At 35.0% G+C, this 20,049-nt stretch overlaps 1 protein-coding gene across 3 annotated transcripts in view; it reads right to left on the bottom strand.

The window, feature by feature from the left end:
- The window catches only part of ahcyl1 (adenosylhomocysteinase-like 1), a 29,582-nt gene that overhangs the window by 2,327 nt on the left and 7,206 nt on the right, over positions 1-20,049 (bottom strand). For 2 of the 3 annotated variants that reach the window (XM_073818805.1, XM_073818807.1), the window contains exons 2-16: positions 15,204-15,321; positions 13,409-13,552; positions 10,703-10,803; positions 9,783-9,885; positions 9,596-9,690; positions 9,102-9,208; positions 7,063-7,179; positions 6,853-6,916; positions 6,608-6,696; positions 5,936-6,006; positions 3,631-3,725; positions 3,188-3,286; positions 842-910; positions 587-665; positions 368-488 (exon numbers count right to left, since the gene is read on the bottom strand). In XM_073818805.1, coding sequence (XP_073674906.1) covers positions 368-488; positions 587-665; positions 842-910; positions 3,188-3,286; positions 3,631-3,725; positions 5,936-6,006; positions 6,608-6,696; positions 6,853-6,916; positions 7,063-7,179; positions 9,102-9,208; positions 9,596-9,690; positions 9,783-9,885; positions 10,703-10,803; positions 13,409-13,552; positions 15,204-15,321 — 1,472 coding nt within the window. Of the gene's footprint in view, positions 1-363; positions 489-586; positions 666-841; positions 911-3,187; positions 3,287-3,630; positions 3,726-5,935; positions 6,007-6,607; positions 6,697-6,852; positions 6,917-7,062; positions 7,180-9,101; positions 9,209-9,595; positions 9,691-9,782; positions 9,886-10,702; positions 10,804-13,408; positions 13,553-15,203; positions 15,322-20,049 lie in introns of those variants that run through there. The other variant, XM_073818806.1, reaches the window with a different exon arrangement.

Here is a 20,049-nt window from a genome sequence, read left to right as displayed (position 1 = left end):
GAAGGTCTTTCAGATTTGGAATGACATGAGGGTGAGTAATTAATGACAGAAATCTCATTGTTTGGATGTACTGTCTCTTTAAAACAATGTCATGCTGAATCATCTTGAAATAATAATTGTTTATTACTATTAAAATTGTTTTAGACCAATATGTTAAGACAATTAGTAATTTCACTGGTTTTGTGAGACGTTTATTAACAACCAGCAGAGGGCAGTAATTGACCAAACATTTCTTTATTCTTGTTTATCTTCTTTATTCTAAATCGGGAACACCAGCCTTTCTTTATCACTACATAACAGTACAAAGGTGTAAATTGTACATAGTCAAAATTATTATGGTGGAGGTGTTTTAGAGTCCATCTCTTACCTGTAGTAATTTGGTTTAAAGGGTCCGTTCTTATTGAGGCCCATATATTTGGCCTGTTCATCTGACAGCTCTGTAAGATGAGCATCGAAATTGGGTAGGTGCAAGCTGGCCACATATTCATCTGAAACACATACACACGCACATACATGATTTATGACAGTTAATGCACATAACTGCTTTATCTGAGTGGCAGTAGAGATTGGTTGAGATAAGTCTTACCCATTTTCTTGGGCAGCAGGTAGACATCCTGTTTGTAGCGACCTTCTGGTGCATTATACAGCTCTATCAGGGCCAAAGCCTAACATTAAAATAAAGAGCACAACAACCTGCGATTAGAGATGTTAAATAAGGCATAATAATCATACAGCTGTGCAGCAGCACTCAGAACCACTAACAGAAATGGATAAAATGTCATCTGTACAGAGGGTACAGACGCACTTTGGCTAAAACCCAAACCGAGACAGGTTGAATTACCTGGGTTGTGGCCGTGATTGATAGCACAAATGAGGGGACTGTTGAGCAGCTCAGGTTTAAGAGCCGGCCCTGAAAAACAACACATAAATGACTAAGATTTACTGTGATCCAAGCGGGAGAACACACAAAGTACAGAGATATTTTTTTTTTTAAAACTGAGGCTTTTTACAAATCACTATGTAGCAGGGTCAGAAATTAACAAAAATGGCAAAAATGCCCCATAAATTCAACACAAAGGGGCAAAAGATTCCCCTGCACAAATAAACAACGTATTATGGCTGTCGCAATTAAAATGAAATGTGAAAAAGAATGAAAAGTGTGAATTTGTGGAATTACATTTAGATTCGCACACACTGCATCAGATTGCTTTTATGCGCTTTGTGCAGCACTGAGTCTTACAACCAATCAAACGCATTTCTGTTGAATTTAAGAACGCACTGACCAATCAGCAGGACTTAGATTAGTCAGCACTGAAAACATGCCAATCAGAGGCGCTTAGATTAGTCAGAGCTGAAAATGCTGTGCAGTGCAGATGTGATGCAAGTAAAAGATTAATTTCATAGCTTCAGTTATTATAAGAGTTTTATCAGAGTTTGTGATAGACTGGTTTAACGTCATGGACTGATATGTTTGTCTATGAAATCAGAATGCAATGTGCCCAAAACGAAACAAAAATGTTTTATATTGCTTCTGACATAATATTGCAGCCCTATGAGCTCCTGTTTTTACATATATTTTAGATACAATTTTAAACAGTGTATTATTATTGACAACAGTTCTAAATTAATTGGGTAAATTTAAGTATTTGACATTAAAAGCAACATATTGTTTTTATAATAATGTGATTATAAAAATTGCCCCACAAATGGAAAAAAAATGCCCCTGGAAATCAAATATTGCCCCTTAATGGAAGAGTTCATTTCTGACCCTGCTATACAGTCAACAATGTAATGGGTTTGATTAATTGATTAATGTTTTTGATTATAAATAACTATGTGGCAACACCGTTTTTGCAATAAGAATTAAATACTTATTTGTATTTCATTATTTTCACTATTTGGAACTTTGATACAAACCAAAACTATGACTATTTACGGAATCAGTGCATGAGCAGCACTGTTAAAAAAGTCAGTGTAATAGTCTAATATTATATTTTATAAAAAAAATCTATGCTCCTGTTCAAAAGTTCAAAGACGGTAGAATTTTTTTTTTAATATATTGTTGAAAAAGGAAGCCACTAAGCCTGCATTAATTTGATTCTAAATACAGTAAAAACAGTTAGATTGTGAAATATGTTTCCAATTGAAAATATTTTGTGTGAATGTGAATATATTTTAAAATTCCTGTCATGGCATTTCGCCCAAGATTCATCGTCACACGATCCTTCAGAAATTATTTAATGCTCAAAAATGATTTGGTGCTCAAAAAACACTTCTTCAGAAAGTTGTAAAAAATAAAGTTGTAAAAAAAAAAAAAAAAAAAAGTAACAATCTTTTGATGATTTTTGAATGCATCCTTGCTGAATAAGTACTGAATAAATCCAAAATACAGCAAAAGTTTTCTATGTGAATATATTTTAAAGTGTAATTTATTTCTGTGATTTCAAAGCTGAATTTTTAGCATCATTTCTCCAGTCACGTGATCCTTCAGAAATCATTCTAATATTCTGATTTGCTGTTAAAAAAACATTTATTATTATTTTTATTATGTTGAAAACAGCTGTGTAGATTTTTTAAGTTTCATTCTTTCCACTGGTATAGTGTATAATGTTACAAAAGCTTTTTTTTAATCTTTTTATTTTTAAAAATTGATAATAATAATAATAAAAATAAAAAAATCTGAAGAATACTGGAGTAATGATGCTGACAATTTGTCTTTGAACACAGGAATAAATTACGTTTTAAATATAAATTTAAATACAAATTTTAAACCATTAAAAATAGTTCACAACATAATTGCTTTTGCTGTATTTTGAATCAAATAGATGCAGGTTTGGTGAGCAGAAGTGACTTCTTTAAAAAAAACATTACAAATCTTACTGTTCAAAAACTTTTGATTGGTAGTGTATAATGCATCAATTTCCGATACTCCTCAATAACTATAAAACAACTAAATATTGCATTGTATTGTGCACAACAATACTGTTTAATATCGAATACTTGCGCATCTTGACTTGTTCAGGACACGTCCTGCTCTATTTTGATTCTTTGTGTGTAAATACCATAAAGCAGTCCTGAACTCTGACTTCCATGCAAATATGACAAATATGTCTACTGTAGTATAAACAGTAGAGTTCATCTGTCATACCACTGAATTTTAATGAAAAAAAATAGAAGAAGGAAAGACCTCTGCCAGTAAAATCACTCGTTTCCCGTCAGGCCAGATGACGTGGTCGACCTGTGAGCGCACCCTCTCCCAGGTGAGCTCTGGAGTCCGCAGACTCGCCTGGAACAGAACAACACCACACATGAGTGCACACAAAATAACACTCGCTTTAACGTCTGTCCAGTACAGGCAGATAATCCTGCAAAGCTAGAACACACACAACACACAAACGCTAAAAGACATTTACTATGAACACCATCAGCGCACTTCACTTTGTTGTCAGAAATATGTCACTAAGAGGCTTTCAGGTTGATTAAGTGACCCTGCCGTTCATGGAACATTTACAGCTGTTGACCTTTCCCAGGACTACCAATAAAGTACACTTCAGTGTGAGCCTCCTCATAACACAAACATATTTTCAACAGTTAAAGATGAAATGTGAGGGCAGGTTGAGACTCACTCACCACATCAATCTCAGTGTTGGAATGGCCCATGTTACAGACAATACAACCATTCTTCATTCGATCCAAGTGCTCCCTGGTCACAACATTCTTGTTCCCTGTAGAAACAGACATTTCTTCAGGCATCTTCAGGAAAACTCAATAAAAGTATGCTTTTTTTCTTAATAAAATGTATTTCTACATGTTCCAGAAGTAAAAATCTCAGTAACACTTTACAATAAGGCGTCATTTGTTAACATTAGTTAATGTATTAACTAACATGACTGAACAGAGAACAGTACATTTATTACACTATTTCCTAATCTTTGTTAGATAATAAAAATAGAGTCATTCATTGTAAGTTCATGTTAGTTCACAGTGCATTACCTAATGTTAACAAACACAACTTGTGATTTTAATAATGCATTAGTAAATGCTGAAATGAACATGAACTAAGATAATAAATGCTGTAGAAGTATTGGTCATTTTTAGTTCATGTTATCTAATAAATCTTATTGTAAAGTGTTACCAAAATTTTTTTTTTCTATATTTTTTTCCCATAGGACAACATATTTTTTAACAATAACTTTATTTAAACCATTGTTGTTGTTACTATCATGCTTAACAGTGGAATTTCCGGTGAAAAACTACAGTACCCATGATTCTGGAAGACAGTCTACACCATTTAAAGAATTACTTACAAAGCTATTTGTATTTCTATTATACACTACCAGTCAAAATCTGTAAGAATTTGTTTTTAAAGAAGTCTCTTTTGCTCACCAAGCCTTTGATCCAAAATACAGCAAAAGCAGTAATATTGTGATTTTTTTTTTTTACTATTTAAAATAACTATGCTAAAGACATTTACGATGTTACAAAAGATATTCTATTTCAGGTAAATGCTGTTCTTCTAAACTTTCTATTCATCAAAGCAACCTGAAACAATTCTACTCAGCTGTTTTCAACATAATAATCATAAATGTTTTTGAGCAGCAAATCAGAATATTAGAATTATTAGAATGATTTCTGAAGGATCATGTGACTGGAGTAACAATGCTAAAAATTCAGCTTTGAAATCACAGGAATAAATTACATTTTGCAATATATTCAAATAGAAAGCAGTTATTTTAAATAGTACAAATATTTCCAATTTTTGCTGTACTTTGGATCAAATAAATGCAATCTTGGTGAGCAGAAGAGACTTCTTTAAAAAACATTAAAAATATTACTGTTCAGAAACCTTTTGATTGGTAGTGTATTTACATTTATGCATTTAGAGACATTATCCATCGTTTTTAATTTGATTATATCATTCAAAATGCTTAATGGAATTGCAGTTCCTTCCCTAATTAAAGTGTACAGTCTTTAATGTGTCTTAATGTATTTCCTATATGTGTTACATTAATACTTGTATGCTTTAAAGAAAAGTTTCTAATGTTGTTAATCACCACAAAGCTGGTTGGTTAGTTTCATAACTTATACATCTTTAAAAACTCCCTTTGGGGGGAAAAATACTTCTGAAAGTACACTACTGAAAAAGTGGATGGGCACTGTCGCACTCCATTAAGAAAAATATCACATTTTCAAATAAAAACAAAAACATATTAAACAAATCTTTCTATCCTTAAAATGAATAATAATAATAATAATAATAATTGAATTTACATTTTTTAAATAAAATTTCGAGTGATAGTTCACCCAAAAATTTTAATTCTGTCATTAATTACCCAAATCGTTCCAAACCTGTAAGAACGTTTATCTTCACAACACAAAATAAGATATAAGACATTTTTGTTTTCTTTGCGCAAAAAAAGTAATCTCATAGATTCATAAAATTATGGTTGAACCACTGATGTCACATGGACTGTTTAATGATGTCCTTAATGTACCTTTCTGTGACTTTACCTTGGTAGTTCCCTTGCTGTCTATGGAGGCTCAGAAAGCTCTCCGTGTTCATCAAAAATATCTTAATTTGTGTTGCGAAGATAAACAAAGGGTTGTTCCAAAGGGTTTGGAACAACATGAGGGTAAGTAATTAATGACAGAATTTTCATTTTCTGAGTAAACTCTCCCTTTTATGCGAAGCTGTGCCTTTGACTCATCTAAACCTCAAGAGCTCTTTAATATGTTTTTACACAAAAACTATCATTTGCTGAGCCAACATTACATTTCCCAAACTACAGACTCTATACAGCTGTCAAAGGGCGAACCGTTTCACGGCAACTCAATGCAGGGGCATCTGGGAGGATGTGTTTGTGCTGATAAGAGCTGCATGGAACAGAGGAAATGGATTTGAAAGTGGAAGCGAGCCAACTGTAACCAGACGTACCCGTGCAGGTGATAACCATGTCCATTTGGCGAACCACTTCATTGAGCTTCACCACTCTGAAGCCATCCATACTATGAGGGAGATAAAAACAAATCAAGCTGGTATCTCAAGTCCTTACACAGACAATGAGGGAAGACGTGTACAAATATTCTTGATAAATAAGCACTTCAGCTTATTCACAAGCTTCCTGTGTAAAGATTTCCCACGGCCATGTGTTTAGCTAACATGGGGAGCTTATATTATTTGTGGAAGTGTCGGAGAGACTAGTTTACACTAATTGTTTGCTACAAAACTGCTCTTTTAATACTAAGGAAATGTTACATCTTATATTTTTAATAAATATAATGGCAGTAAATATAAAGTTGATGATATTTGTGCATGTAAGTTTATTTTTTACATTTTTTTTTATTTATATGGTTTTTAGTGTATATGAAATCTTTAAAAAAATACACAATAGAGTAATATAAAATATTTAAAAGGTACATAGGCCACAATATTGATGACTCATTCTCCACTACACAGATTTTTATCCAATCAGATGGTCACAAATATAAAAATAAAAGCCAATTCAAAATGTTAATAAATACTATAATATTATATCAATAATACTAATTTAGCGCACATGGTGTTTAATTTAAATTTAGCTCATTTTTGTGGGTGTGTTTTTCTTACCAAGCTTGAAGAGCACAAATAGGGTCAATCTCTGTCACACACACAATGGCTCCAAGCGCTTTCAGAGCTGAACAGCAACCTTTTCCCACCTACACCAGAATCAACAGAAGAATGAAAACAAAACAAAACAAAATGTTCTTCAAATTCTGTGCTTGTAGTAAATAAGGTCTGGCAATTTAGAGATTATTTTTGCATTATGCAGATTATCTTTAGGGCATTTTGCAAAAGCGCAGATGCTGACTGACCTCTCCGTAACCACAAACCACCACCTGCTTCCCACCAAACATCACATCTGTCGTTCTCTTCAGACTAAGAAGAAAGAGGAAGTCAAGCGTGATTATGCTCTTCCTTAGATAAGCTTTATTCATGCTTGGTAACAGGCAAGAGGAAGATATACTATGAACATATATTTACAGTATGTAAAAAAGCACAATTCAGCATTGCAGGTGTCTTACCCGTCCAAAATGGACTCCCTGCAGCAGTACAGATTATCAAACTTCTGCTTGGTTACAGAATCATTGACATTCATAGCAGGGACGCAAAGCTTGCCAGCTTTGGAGAGTTGGTACAGCCTAACAGAATGAATGTAAAGAGACACATTTGATTCAAACATAAATACATTGTTCAAAGTGCTGTCAATTTATTTCTAATATAAAATCGTGATTAATCTTATTATTTTAATAATTTACAGATTAATATAAAAATTAGGGGTGGGCATAGATTAATTTTTTTAATCTAGATTAATCTAGATTAAATCTTGGAATTAATCTAGATTAATCTAGATTAAAATGGCTAATTTGAATTCTGCTGAAGGCATTCAGAATATGTGTGCTACCCAAATAATGACTAAAAGTAAGTCTTTGAGAATGGATCATAAAGCTCATAAAGCTGTTCTATGATAATTTGTTGATGAAAATAAATTATGTTCAATTAGATGTACTTGTGTTTACTAACTAACTAACAATGAAATTATTTTTTCTACCTATTAGATTGTGTTTTTTTTTAACGTCAACACCTACCCAGCCCATTACATGTTACACCGTACTTTTATTTTGACAGGTTGCCGTGACGTTTCTGTGTCATACAGTATGATATGATGCTCGTTTTCTCAAATGAAACGGTAAAAGTGACACTCACAGCAGTTTGGGAGATTAAGTTTAATCTAAAAAAGCCAAAAATTACCGGGAGCGTCACGTGTGTTTCAGTATGAGTGTAGTAAAAGCTCGTCTCCGCCATGCATACATACAGCTAGGCAAACGGAACATTTCAGATTCATATTAAAACGGTCTTTTTGCATTTCAGGTTTCACATACACTAGTCCATATCGCGATTTGAATTAAGTGACTGACCAACATTAGATTTATGAATCCAAAAAACGACGAATTTACGTGGCATTTCGCTATAGTAGATTCGGTTTTCATGAATGGAGGACGACGCGATCCTGTCTGTGTTTTGGCGGAGGAGACAACGCGTGACCATATTCGGTATACATTAGCGTTAAACTATCAAGGTGAAAGTCATCATAGCTTGCGTAGTTTAGACCCAGCTCCCAACCCAAATATGAGAATAGATTAACGGCGATATTTTTTTTATCGCACGATAAGAGTTTCGCGTTAACGCAGCACGTTAACGCCGATAACGGCCCACCACTAATAAAAATACACAAAGTAAAAGATATGTGTCATTGTATTAAGTTTACATACAGTCCACAAGAAAATAATAGCTGAATTTATAAAAATGAATGACCCCATTTAAAAGTTAAATACACTTGATTTATTTACACACACTGCTGTTTTATTTATTTATTTATTTTTTTAGTGATAGTTCATGAGTCCCTTGTTTGTCCTGAACAGTTCAACTACCCACTATTCTTCAGAAAAATCCTTCACCTCCCACAAATGTTTGATTTTTGGCCTTTTTTATGTATTTGAACCCTTTTCAACAATGACTGTATAATTCTGAGATCCATGTTTTTACACTGAGGACAACTGAGGGACTCATATGCAACTATTACAGAAGGTTTCAAATGCTCACTAATGTTTCAAAAGGAAACACAATTCATTAAGGGGGGGTGAAAACTTTTTGATTTTGAAGATCAGGGTAAATTTAACTTCTGAAAGGCAGTACTAAATTTAAAAAAAAAGATATTTAGGCAAAATAAAAGTTTACACCCCTGGCTCATAATGCATCGTGTTTCCTTCTGAAGCATCAGTGAGTGTTTAAACTTTAAACGTTCTGCAATAGTTGCTGAGTCCCAAAGATAGATCTCAAAATCATACAGGCATTGTTGGAAAGGGTTCAAATTTACATAAATGCTGAAAAATCAAAGAATTTGTGGGGCCTGAAGGATTTTTCAGAAGATCATGAACAACTATCACTAAACAGAAAAACACAGCTGTGGATCATTCAGGTAACACCGCAGCATTAGGAACCAAGTGTATGTAAACTTTCGAACTGGAATTAGAATTAGAAATGTCCCACAGTTCTTCCTTACCTGTGTACACCTGTAACACTCTCCTCAACAATCCCACGTATTTTCTTGAAGACACTGGGATACTTCTTATACACCCAGTGGGTCAAATCACCCCCATCATCCAGGATCTGTGAGAAAATGCATGATACTAGTCTGCAAACATACAAAGGTACTAATAATTGTTTTGAAGATTAAATAACTACTGATTTGACAGCGGCGAATGAGGTTTAACAGAAGCCGTGTGCTAAATAGTGTAAATAGTGGTAGCTATGTTTTCACAAAGTGTAAATAGCAACAGTTTACATCTTGCTTACACTAAATTCAAAACAGCAATAGACGTTAATCACATAAAGTGTAAATGGACGTCATATGCCGTAATCTAGACATAATTTGTACAATAGGTAAATGTTGGGTAAATTACTGAAAATAATCATTGCCAACAAGGTTGGACTCAGTGTAAACAGACATATTCAGTTAGTTTAGTATCACTAGATATTAAGTACAGAACATTATACCATGTTTGCCTGCCAGCCTTCCACATTGACACAGCGATCGATGCACCACCAGAAGTCATCTTCTGATTCACCTTTCCAGGCAAAAACTGAAACACCTTTAAAGGGCACAAAATAAATAAAAAGTGAGAATCAGACCAGGTTGGAATTGGTAATTCAGACAACATTATAAGTTTTAAGGGCTGTTTACCACTCTCTGCCAAAGCTGCAGCCACTTCGTTCTGAGTGGAGTAAATGTTACAGGCAGTCCAGCGACACTGAGCACCCAGTGCCACAAGCGTCTCAATCAGGACCTGAAAGAAACCAGCACAGCATTTCATTAAGAGTAACAAACTAAGAGTAACAATATGTATATTTACATTTATTAGTATTAAGATATGTACACACATAAGCAAATATACATTGTGAGCACCGTGGTCCTGATTTATACGAGAAAAAATATCTGTTGTAAAAGTAACTAATGTTTTTGATATTCTCATTTATTTTCAATTAGCTGGGTCTGTTAATAGCAACAACGCTAACAGTATTATTTTAGTATTTTCATATAATTTCAGTGTAGTTATAATTATATCAATAATTAAAGTGTTTTTTTAGTGTTTGTTTTTTGTTATGCTCGTTTGTCTTTTAATAGCAACAAAGCTGGTACAGTGTTATTTTAGTATCATTTATATAATTTTATAGTGTTTATTAATATTTCATTTCATATTTTAATTGAAATTGTTATTATAATTTTTATTCAGTACCTGTGTGATTCGTCATAGACATAAACAGAGAGAAGTAGCTCCGGCTACAATGTTCTTCCACAAGACACGCGCAGTTCTGTTTATTAACCACTAGAACGCCAAACGTTACGGACTGCAGCTTTAAATAAACACTGAATTCAAACAATAATTCACTTATTGCCCTGATCATGTACTGGTCTGGTTAGCTTGTAATTTCAGTAAACTAAAATGCCTTGCAAATCAGGCCCTAAAAGTGTTGCTAGTACAGCTAACATTATTATTCATCCAAACAAACCATAGAAATGTGTAAATATTTTGTATGGAGTCAAAGACTATAATTGTAGAAGAAGTGTGTGTTTGAATTAGTGCAGCCCTGAGGAAAACCTACTGCGGTCTGTGCAGTGATGTGGGTGCAGCCAACCACTTTAGCCCCAGCGAGGGGTTTCTCCCCTTGAGCTCGCTTCCGCAGGGAAATGAGTGCAGACATATCTGCGGACATGATAGAAACAACAGTTTAGAGATGAGACAGCTTTATTATGGAAGGCAGAGTCTAGAGCCTGAACCAAAGATTAAATCAAGTCCTGGAAAACAGAAAAGTCTAGCTATGCATGAAAAATGAGGAAATATTTAAAGGAATAGTTCAGCCACAAATTAAACTTCTGTAACATTTGCTCACACTCATGTTGTTTGAAATATGTATGATTCTGAAGACTTAAGACCCCATATATAACATACATGGAATTAACCTGCAGCAGATCTATACAGGTGGAGCTGGGGATGGTGGAGGGTTTCTGAAGCACACTGCAACTGCTACAGCAAGCCCCAGCCAAGTATTTGAATGTTGAGCAGCAAGCTCATTGGCTGCTGATTTGAAAAGAAACCAATCAACTGCACCATGTGAGTAATGATGTAATCATATAACACTGAGTTAGTACCTATCGCCATCTAGAAATTCATGACAGAACTTCGGATTTATTGTAGACAAAAGTTTTTAAGCTTCCAAAAAGGAAACAAAAGCATCATAAAACCACCATTAAAATGGCAGATATGAATCACGCACAATATTCCAAGCTTTGTTCTTATTCAACGTTTATTTCTGGATCACTGAGTCAGTGTGTTGAACTTGAGATATTTCTGTCTTTTTTTAAAACAATGCTACTTATATATCTTCAGGAGACTTTGCATCTCTTCCATTCTTTTTACCTTTTTTCATATGGACTTGGAAACAACTAAATGATATGCTTTTCCTTTTGAATGAACTATTCCTTACATAAGTCAAGCCCGAAATTATTCATACCCCTGGCAAATTCTTACTTAAAGTTACTTTTATTTAACCAGCAATTTTTTTGACCGGAAATGACAGGCTTCTCCCAAAAGATAATAAGATGATGTACAAGAGGCATCATTGTGGAAAAAAAAATATTTCTCAGCTTTTATTTACATTTTAACAAAAAGTGGCATGTCCAAAATTATTCATACCCTTTGCAAACTGTCACAGTCTATGGGAAAATCCAAAGTTCTATACCATTACAAATAGTCCAAGCTGTTCTAAAGCATCCTAATTACCCTGATTCATTGGGAACAGCAGTTTTAATCAACATCTGAAAAACAGAAGCTCCCTGCTGTTGGTTTGTGGACAGTCCTGGCTAAGACAAATAAGGAGCTCACTGAGGACCTGCGGCTGCGCATTGTGGCTGCTCACAAGTTAGGAAAGGGCTATAAGACCATATCTAAATGTTTTGAAGTTCCAGTGGCTACAGTGCAACGTATGTTTTTAAAAATAGAAGATGTTCCACACTGTCTCAGAGGACGTGGTCGGAAGCCAAAAGTGACACCTGTGCTGGCCAGGAGGATAGTGAGAGAGGCAAAAAACCAAGGCCATCCTGATGAATCTAGGCTCTGCTGGTGGCAACATCTCAAGGCAGACAGTCCAACGGACACTGCACACCGCTGGGTTTCACGGACGCAGACCAAGGAGTACACCACTCAGATAAGGCACACAAAAACCTGCTTGGCCTTTGCAAATGCTCATCTGGACAAAGAAGAAGACTTCTGGTTTTCTGTTTTATGGTCAGATGAAACAAAAAATTTATTGTTTGGCCACAATGATGTAGCCTTCATTTAGCGTAAAAAAAAGTAGAAGCCTTCAACCCTAAGAACACCATCCCCACTTTCAAACATGGTGGTGGGAACCTAATGTTTTGGGGGGTTTTTTGGCCAGTGGGAACCTAATCACAGTAAACGGCACCATGAAAAAGGAGCAATACGTCAAAATGATCAACAACAACATCAGGCAGTTGGGCACCAGTGGACATTTCAGCACGACAATGACTCAAAACACACAGCAAAAGTGGTGAAGAAATGGTTAGCAGACAAAAACATTAACGTTTTGCAGTGGCCCAGCCAGAGTCCTGACTTAAATCCAATTGAGAATCTGTGGAAGGAGCTAAAGATCAGGATGATGGCAAGGAGACCCTCCAACCTGAAAGAGTTGGAGCTCATCGCTAAAGATGAATGGGCAAAAATACCAGTGGAGACATGTAAAAAGCTGGTCAGCAATTATAGGAGGCTTTTCCTTGCTGTAATAGCCAATAAAGGCTTTTCTATTGATTATTGAGAAGGGTGTGAATAATTTTGGACATGATGAGTAGATGAGTAATATTTTTTTTCCACAATGATGCCTCTTGTACATTGTCTTATTATCTTCTGGGAGACATTTCTAATAAAAAAAATTGCTGGTTGAAAGAAAAGTCAGAATTTTGCCAGGGTTATGAATCATTTCGGGCTTGACTGTATGTATGTATTGTGTTGCTGTTATTGAGATCTTGACCCAGTTAAAAAAAATGAAACCATTCAATAACATGGAGAACAATGGCTGTTTCTGACAGCAGCAGCTGTTACCAAACCTTGTTCATTTGACAGCTCTTACTCACACCTACATTTGTGCTCATTGTCCAAAGTCAACAATAGTTCACTAAACCAACAACATTAACTATCAAAATTTGACAAAACATGACAAACCAGTTGAGAATCAATGCTGTAATTGTGTAAGCAGTTTCACTGTATCAAGCATAAAAAAGATGAGTCTCCTAACCTTGCTCAGCGATCTCAATCTCCCGTCGTCCAAACTCAGCCTGCTTGATGTTCTTGACGCAGAAATCGCTGCTGCCCTTTGAGTTGACCTGGCTTTTCTCACGAGGAGATGTCTCATCATCCGAACTGTCGGTGTATGAGGCCGCTACAAGAGCACAGAAGCACATTTTAGTGGAGTTAAACACCAATGCATGCATTTATTCATGTTTGCAGTAAACTTCTGAAAACTGATCTTATGAAATAATTCAGTTTCAGTAGTCTGCTATTTGGGGGGGGGGGGGGGGGGGCATGCAGGAATGTTTATCCCTCACTTTTGTTGGTATTATGAACGATTTAGGAATGTGAATATGTCTGATCCAGTGCCAGTGCTACCAAAAAGTCTGTAGTTCTCGCTTTAAGCTGACCTGGGATTACATTACACAACACACAAACTAGCATGAACAAGAAATAAGCAGTTTTGGGCCACAAAGATGTTCTTATTGACGGGTAGTTTCTACAGTGAACTTACAGGAATAGTTCATCCAGACATGAAAATTTGCTCAAATGTATTCACCATCAGGCCATCCAAGATGTAGATGAGTTACTTTTTCATTGGCCAATGGATCCTCTGCAGTGAATGGATACTGTCAGAATGAGAGTCCAAACAGCCAAACATCGTAATAATCCACAAATAATTGACATGACTCCAGTCCATCAATTAATGTCTTGTGAAGTGAAAAGCTGCATGTTTTGACTTTAAAACATCACTTCTGGGCAAAATAGGCTCCATAAAGCACAAAAGCGCTTCCTTCAGTGAAAATGCCCATCCCCTGTCGTCCTCTCACATCAAAATCAACTGAAATATTTGTTTAGAGCTGCATTGGACTGTGTTTGCTTATAAACAGTGCTTGATCTGTGCATATTGCTCTCCTGATTCAGATTCATGTTGAGTTTTTTACTCATATTTTAGCTTTTAAACATCTTAATGATAGATTTGTTTTTTACAAACGTAGCATTTCTCACAAGACATTAATTGATGGACTGGAGTCATGTGAATTACTTGGATAACTGATTTTTTTTCCCAGCTGTTTGGACTCTTATTCTGATGGCACCCATTCACTGAAGATGATCCTTTGTTGAGCAAATGATTACTTATAGTACTGCTAAATTTCTCCAAATCTCTTAGAATGAAGAAACAAACTCATCTACATCTTGGACGGCCTGAGGGTGAGTACATGTTTAGCACATTTTCATTTTTTGGTGAACTATTACTTAAAAATAAAACAATTTACCTATTAAATAGGTCTTAGACCTAAAATATATACATTTGCATGCATTGCATTTAATAATTCAATCTGTCACGTTGGAGTAAGGAGATCTGGGTCCAAATGCAGGGTAAGGGTTTTAATTAAACAAATAAACAAACACAACCAAACCAAAAGGCCAACACGGCACAACAATAACTTGAAACTTAAAACAATACAAAATAAACAGAACTGAAAACTCGGTCAAAGATCCAGGGAACACAGAACATACCAAACACGAGACAATGCAGACATGAATGCAGAGTGAGTGGAGATGATACTTATAGTCCTGATAGTAATTGTGAACAGGTGTGGGTGATCAGTGCTGAAGACAAGGACAGGTGGACAATCAAGGAAGTGCAGTGTAGGACAGCGACCTCAGGTGGCTGAGGGAAAATCCACAGCCCCGATCATGACACAAACCACATGGCGTTTGTGTTCTTCTGAATCACTGAACTCTATTAACATACATGTCTGTGCTTAGCTTGCAGTGAGGGTGGATGAGGGTCTGACCTGAGCTGTAGCTGTCCGTGGAGGACTGAGAGATGGAGCGGGACAGGGAGCGACGGCCGGTCTTTGTAGGAAACTTGCTGAACTCCTGTTTATCCTCTTGGTTGGCAAACTGAATCTGCTACAGGTATGGAAAAAGAGAGGATGGGGGAGAGACAGAGACGTGAACATGTGAGCAGTATATTTGCACAAAGTTACTTTATACACAATATACACAAAAATGCTGAAAAACCAAAGAATTTGTGGGAGTTGAAAGATTTTTTTTTTTTTTTTTTGAAGAACAGCGGGCAGTTTAACTGTTCAGGTCAAACAAGGGACTCATGAACAACTATCACTAAACAAAAAAAAACACAGCTGTGGGTCATTCAGGTAACAACAAAGTATTAAGAATCAAGTGTATGTTATTTTTATAGATTCAACTAATATTTTCTCTTGTGGACTATATGTAAATGTCTTTAATGTGAAATATATTATTCAGGTAAGTACTAAATAAAAAATAACATGCATTTTGTATGATCCCACTTATTTTGGTCAAACAACTGACATTTTGGAGATTCTGCTCGGTGTATGAAAACTTCTGACATCAACTGTATGTTTATCTTAAAAATGCAAACAGCACCAATATCTCCTTACACTTTATATTTCAGAACTTAAGGCTTGATTTCAGGTAGTTCAAATTTAATCAATCAAACTATGAATATACTTTGAAACATAACTACTAAACATTAAACACACTAAAATACTCTAAGGAACAGCACAGCTTCAAACATGTAGAGTCTTAATATAGCCAAAAGAACACTATAAATAGCATTTCCTCGCTGCTGTATTGAAATATTTTACAGATGTGGGGAACGGATCTCATCAGGGGATTTCAGTTCCATTTCGGTCGTTTTAATAATGCAAAACTTTAAATATTCATGTGATATGTGCTTGCAGGCCAGGCAGATGAAAGCTGTGTACTGCTGTTTTCCGCTGTGTGATCTTGTTTTGTGGAGAATGCAGATGAACCTGACTGTTAAATTACAGCTTGAGTATAGCTTCAGCCCAAAGATACAAGCGAAAGCCACTAAGGAAGTGAAATGGGAGACTGTGACTATAGTGTTATTTTATAGTGCAGTAAATTTAAGTTAGCACTGAAACAAATGCAATTTTCTTTGCTGTCCAGTCAGACAAAGTTTTGTGTATGAATGCACCTTGTAAAGAAACAGACTTTCAAAGGCTCCACAACGTCACGTCTAATGATCCAAAACAAATTATAAGAGCGTTTGATTTAACCAAGCAAATATTTAGTGACTGCGGTGTTTCCCGACTTAAAAGAAAAATAAAAGCATTGACATTTATAAATGCAGTTACTATTAACCACCCCTTTAGACACCCTTTTTATTCTATCCACAAATCACTGAAGCACATGCAGAAGATTTCACGCAAGTAAAGGACACAATTATGGTGCGTTTAAAAAACGGACTCAATAATCTCAGTAGACAGAATGTGATGCAGATATTTAATGCGGATGTGCCTTAATGTTTGATATATTAGGTGGAGAGACACTCTCATTCTATTAAAGAAAAGCTATTAGAAAAACGTGGACTAAATTTATTTAAATTTTAATTTCAAGGGGTCATTAAAGTGATTAAGCAAAGTAATATAAGCTGAAAGAAAGTTAAATCTCACAGTTCACACAGGCTGACAGAAACATTAACGCTATCATGAATGATAAATGCTTCTGTATAAAAATTCCCAATGAAGACCCTGCTTCACATAACACTTCATGTAGGAGTGATCGTATGTCTGAAAAGGAAGGGAGGATGGGGATGGTCTAGGCATCTGGGATGGACTATTAGATTTACACAATAATGTGCAGGTAAATCACAGAAGCAGAGCTCTGGTTCTGACTGCACTTCTTTTTTAGTCCTGATTTATGTTCCTTTCATACACAGATGTCTCATCTACAGACACGGATCACCAGCCGCTCAGCTTCAAAGATTTACTGGGAACTGCAATATGACTGTGCTTTAGAAAACTGAGCTGATCATTACAAAATCGCTTGGTTTGATATGTAACCACTAGTAATGCACAATTGCAGCTGGCACAAACAAAAAAAACATGTTTGCTGTCACTGTAGAATCACTGCATCATCACAATTATTTGCTGAGGCCAGGTGCTTTAAGCCTGTTTTGATATGGCAAGAGATGACAAAAAGAAAATAGTAACCTCTAACCTGTGATCTTAACAAGTGACATTTATCTGCTTATGCTTCTGTGTGTGTTTGTGTGTGGTTATAAGCAGTCAAATCATCTGGGCATCTAATATATTTACTGTCCAAGCGCACCACAGACAGATAGAGAGGGCAGAAGCTCTATCTTTGTGGTATATGAAAACAGATTTCATTTAATACATCTGATGACAGTCTACTTCATCCTTTGGAAAGGGTTCTGGACAGTCTGAACAACACTCAAGAATCTGATACTTTTTCCAAGGAAAACAGCGGATCCCTCACCCTTACAAAACACAGCTGCCATCACAATTCCTACTGTGAAATAAAGACAATATGGAAAGACCTTAAAAGACTTCTCCCAGAAAGGAAAATTCTGTCATTAATTATTTACCCTCGTGTCGTTTCAAACCTGTAAGACCTTTGTTCATCTTTGCAACACGAATTAAGATATTTTTGATGAAATCCGAGAGATTTCTGACCCTGCATAGATAGCAACGCACTGGTGTCACATGGACTATTTTATGTGGACTATTTTCACGTGGACTGCTGTCTTTGCTGGATCAGAAAGCTCCCGGATATCATAAAAATATCTTAATTTGTGTTTTTTAGGCCAGGTCTTAAAGGTTTAAAATGACACTAAAGTGAGTAATTGATAGAATTGTCATTTTTGTCTGAACTATCCCTTTAACTCCTTAACTGTCACTGTCCCCTCTGTGGGACGCCCAAGTTTACTTCACCATTTTACAAATAAATCCTAATCTAATCATGACAGACTATATATCGTTGTAAAAGGTCTAAGGCTCCTAAATAGATATTAAAAAAAAAATTGTGTTACAATTTATGTAGGAAAAATAACCGATTAATTTATGACCTAAAAAATCTACTTCATAACAGGAGTTCTGACCTTTGTTACAAACAGACTTCCTCGTTGCCTTTTTCCCTATCACACTTTAGAAATCATAAGAAATGATATATCAGTTCTAAACTTAAAATCTCAAAATTCATCCTTTGAAAACCATTTTAAAATCAGACATTGCATTAACATCAAAATCATATTGCAAAATGTTTTCGTTCATGAATTATAAAAATTTAAGTTTGAATTCTTCGTTTTCACATCTCTGCTCAAATATGGGAGCGACAGTTAAGATGCTCTTTCATAGCTTGTTTATTTATTAGAAAGTATTTTATTTTTAATGATAAAATATATAATATTTAATGTTTTTCAAAGAAGTCTGTTCTGTAATAAAGTTAAAAATTGGTTTAAATGCATAAAAAATATATATGAAGCACCTCTCACATGTATATACTCACTTTAACATTTCAAAAAACATTAGTTATTTGTAATTTTTCTGTTATTAAGTGTCAAAAGTATCATGTGGTGCGACCGTCCGCCATAACAGTTGTTTTGGAAACATCTTTAAAATTACCCTAAATATATTCAGATTAATTTTTTGTACTATTTGGCATGCTTTCCCAAATGTTTTGTAATCGCAGTGAAAAATATATCACGGACCAAAGAGGACACTGACAATGCGCCGATATACAAGACAGAGCACGTTACTTTTGGGATGAAACAAATTTTGTCATTTTTTTTAAGAAATTCAAACAACAAATACTTGTGTTTTGTGGCTCTTCAATGTGTCCTGACGGATATAGCACCACAGTTCAAGTTCATCATAAGGTATCTTGTTTCAACTGTAAAAAGACATCAGTACACACCATTTTTAAGTTCAAGTCCACCAATGTTAATCTGCTCTCCTTTTTATCAGACAAAAATGATTGATTCTGTGTTAATTCATTGGTCAGATCACTTGTTAATCAAACTCCCGGTGAAGGGTCAATTAAGCAGCCAAGATTGGGCAAAGTTTAGAAAAAATACGTTTCTTTATATAGATTTTGAATATGAATTTTGAAGGTCTCTGTGTCATTTGGAGTGACCGCTCCTCATGTGATGCGACCATTAATAGCAATAAGTGTATTAAATTAAAAATGAAATGTCTAATTTATGTGGTTAAAATATGAATCACTGCTACAGTATGCTTAGGTGAATGGTATTTTTAAAACATTTTTATCAGTTTTATGCAATTTACAGGAAAAATAAGTCTGCTAACTACATTTAAGAAGGCAGCTCTGAAATTATAGAACAAAAATATGAATCTTTTTTTTTTTTTTTTTTACAAAAACTAAAATTAAAATGAAATGAAAACGTTTCTAAACACTGAGAGCATCTACAAAAAGATGTTAAGCATGTTAGGGAAATAAATTAATTTTAATATAAATCATGGTCGCACCACATAACATTTTTTTAAGGCTACGGCCAAAGATGAAAAAAAAAACACTAAAATCACTTAATTTAAAATTTTAAAATGAATTTATGTGTACACAACATTCTTAATGTTTGAACAATTACAATAGATATTATTATGTTTTATATTTTAAAATATAAAAATGGCCTGTCGAAAACCCTTATACGTCAATGACCCATATATAAGGACACTTAAAATCATCTGTTGAGATCTTTTCATTTGGGGATATTTTCCAAAACTCTTCCATAACTTAACTTCACATGACTTTAGATTTTAGTTTGATAAGCAGTGACCCAATACACATTTCGTTTTACTCAAAACACTCAGC

The sequence above is a fragment of the Garra rufa genome, chromosome 15 (genome assembly GCF_049309525.1).
Source record: "Garra rufa chromosome 15, GarRuf1.0, whole genome shotgun sequence".
Taxonomy (NCBI): Eukaryota; Metazoa; Chordata; class Actinopteri; order Cypriniformes; family Cyprinidae; genus Garra; species Garra rufa.
Note: the sequence above shows the minus strand (reverse complement) of the source record. Positions and strands in the feature narration are given on the sequence as shown.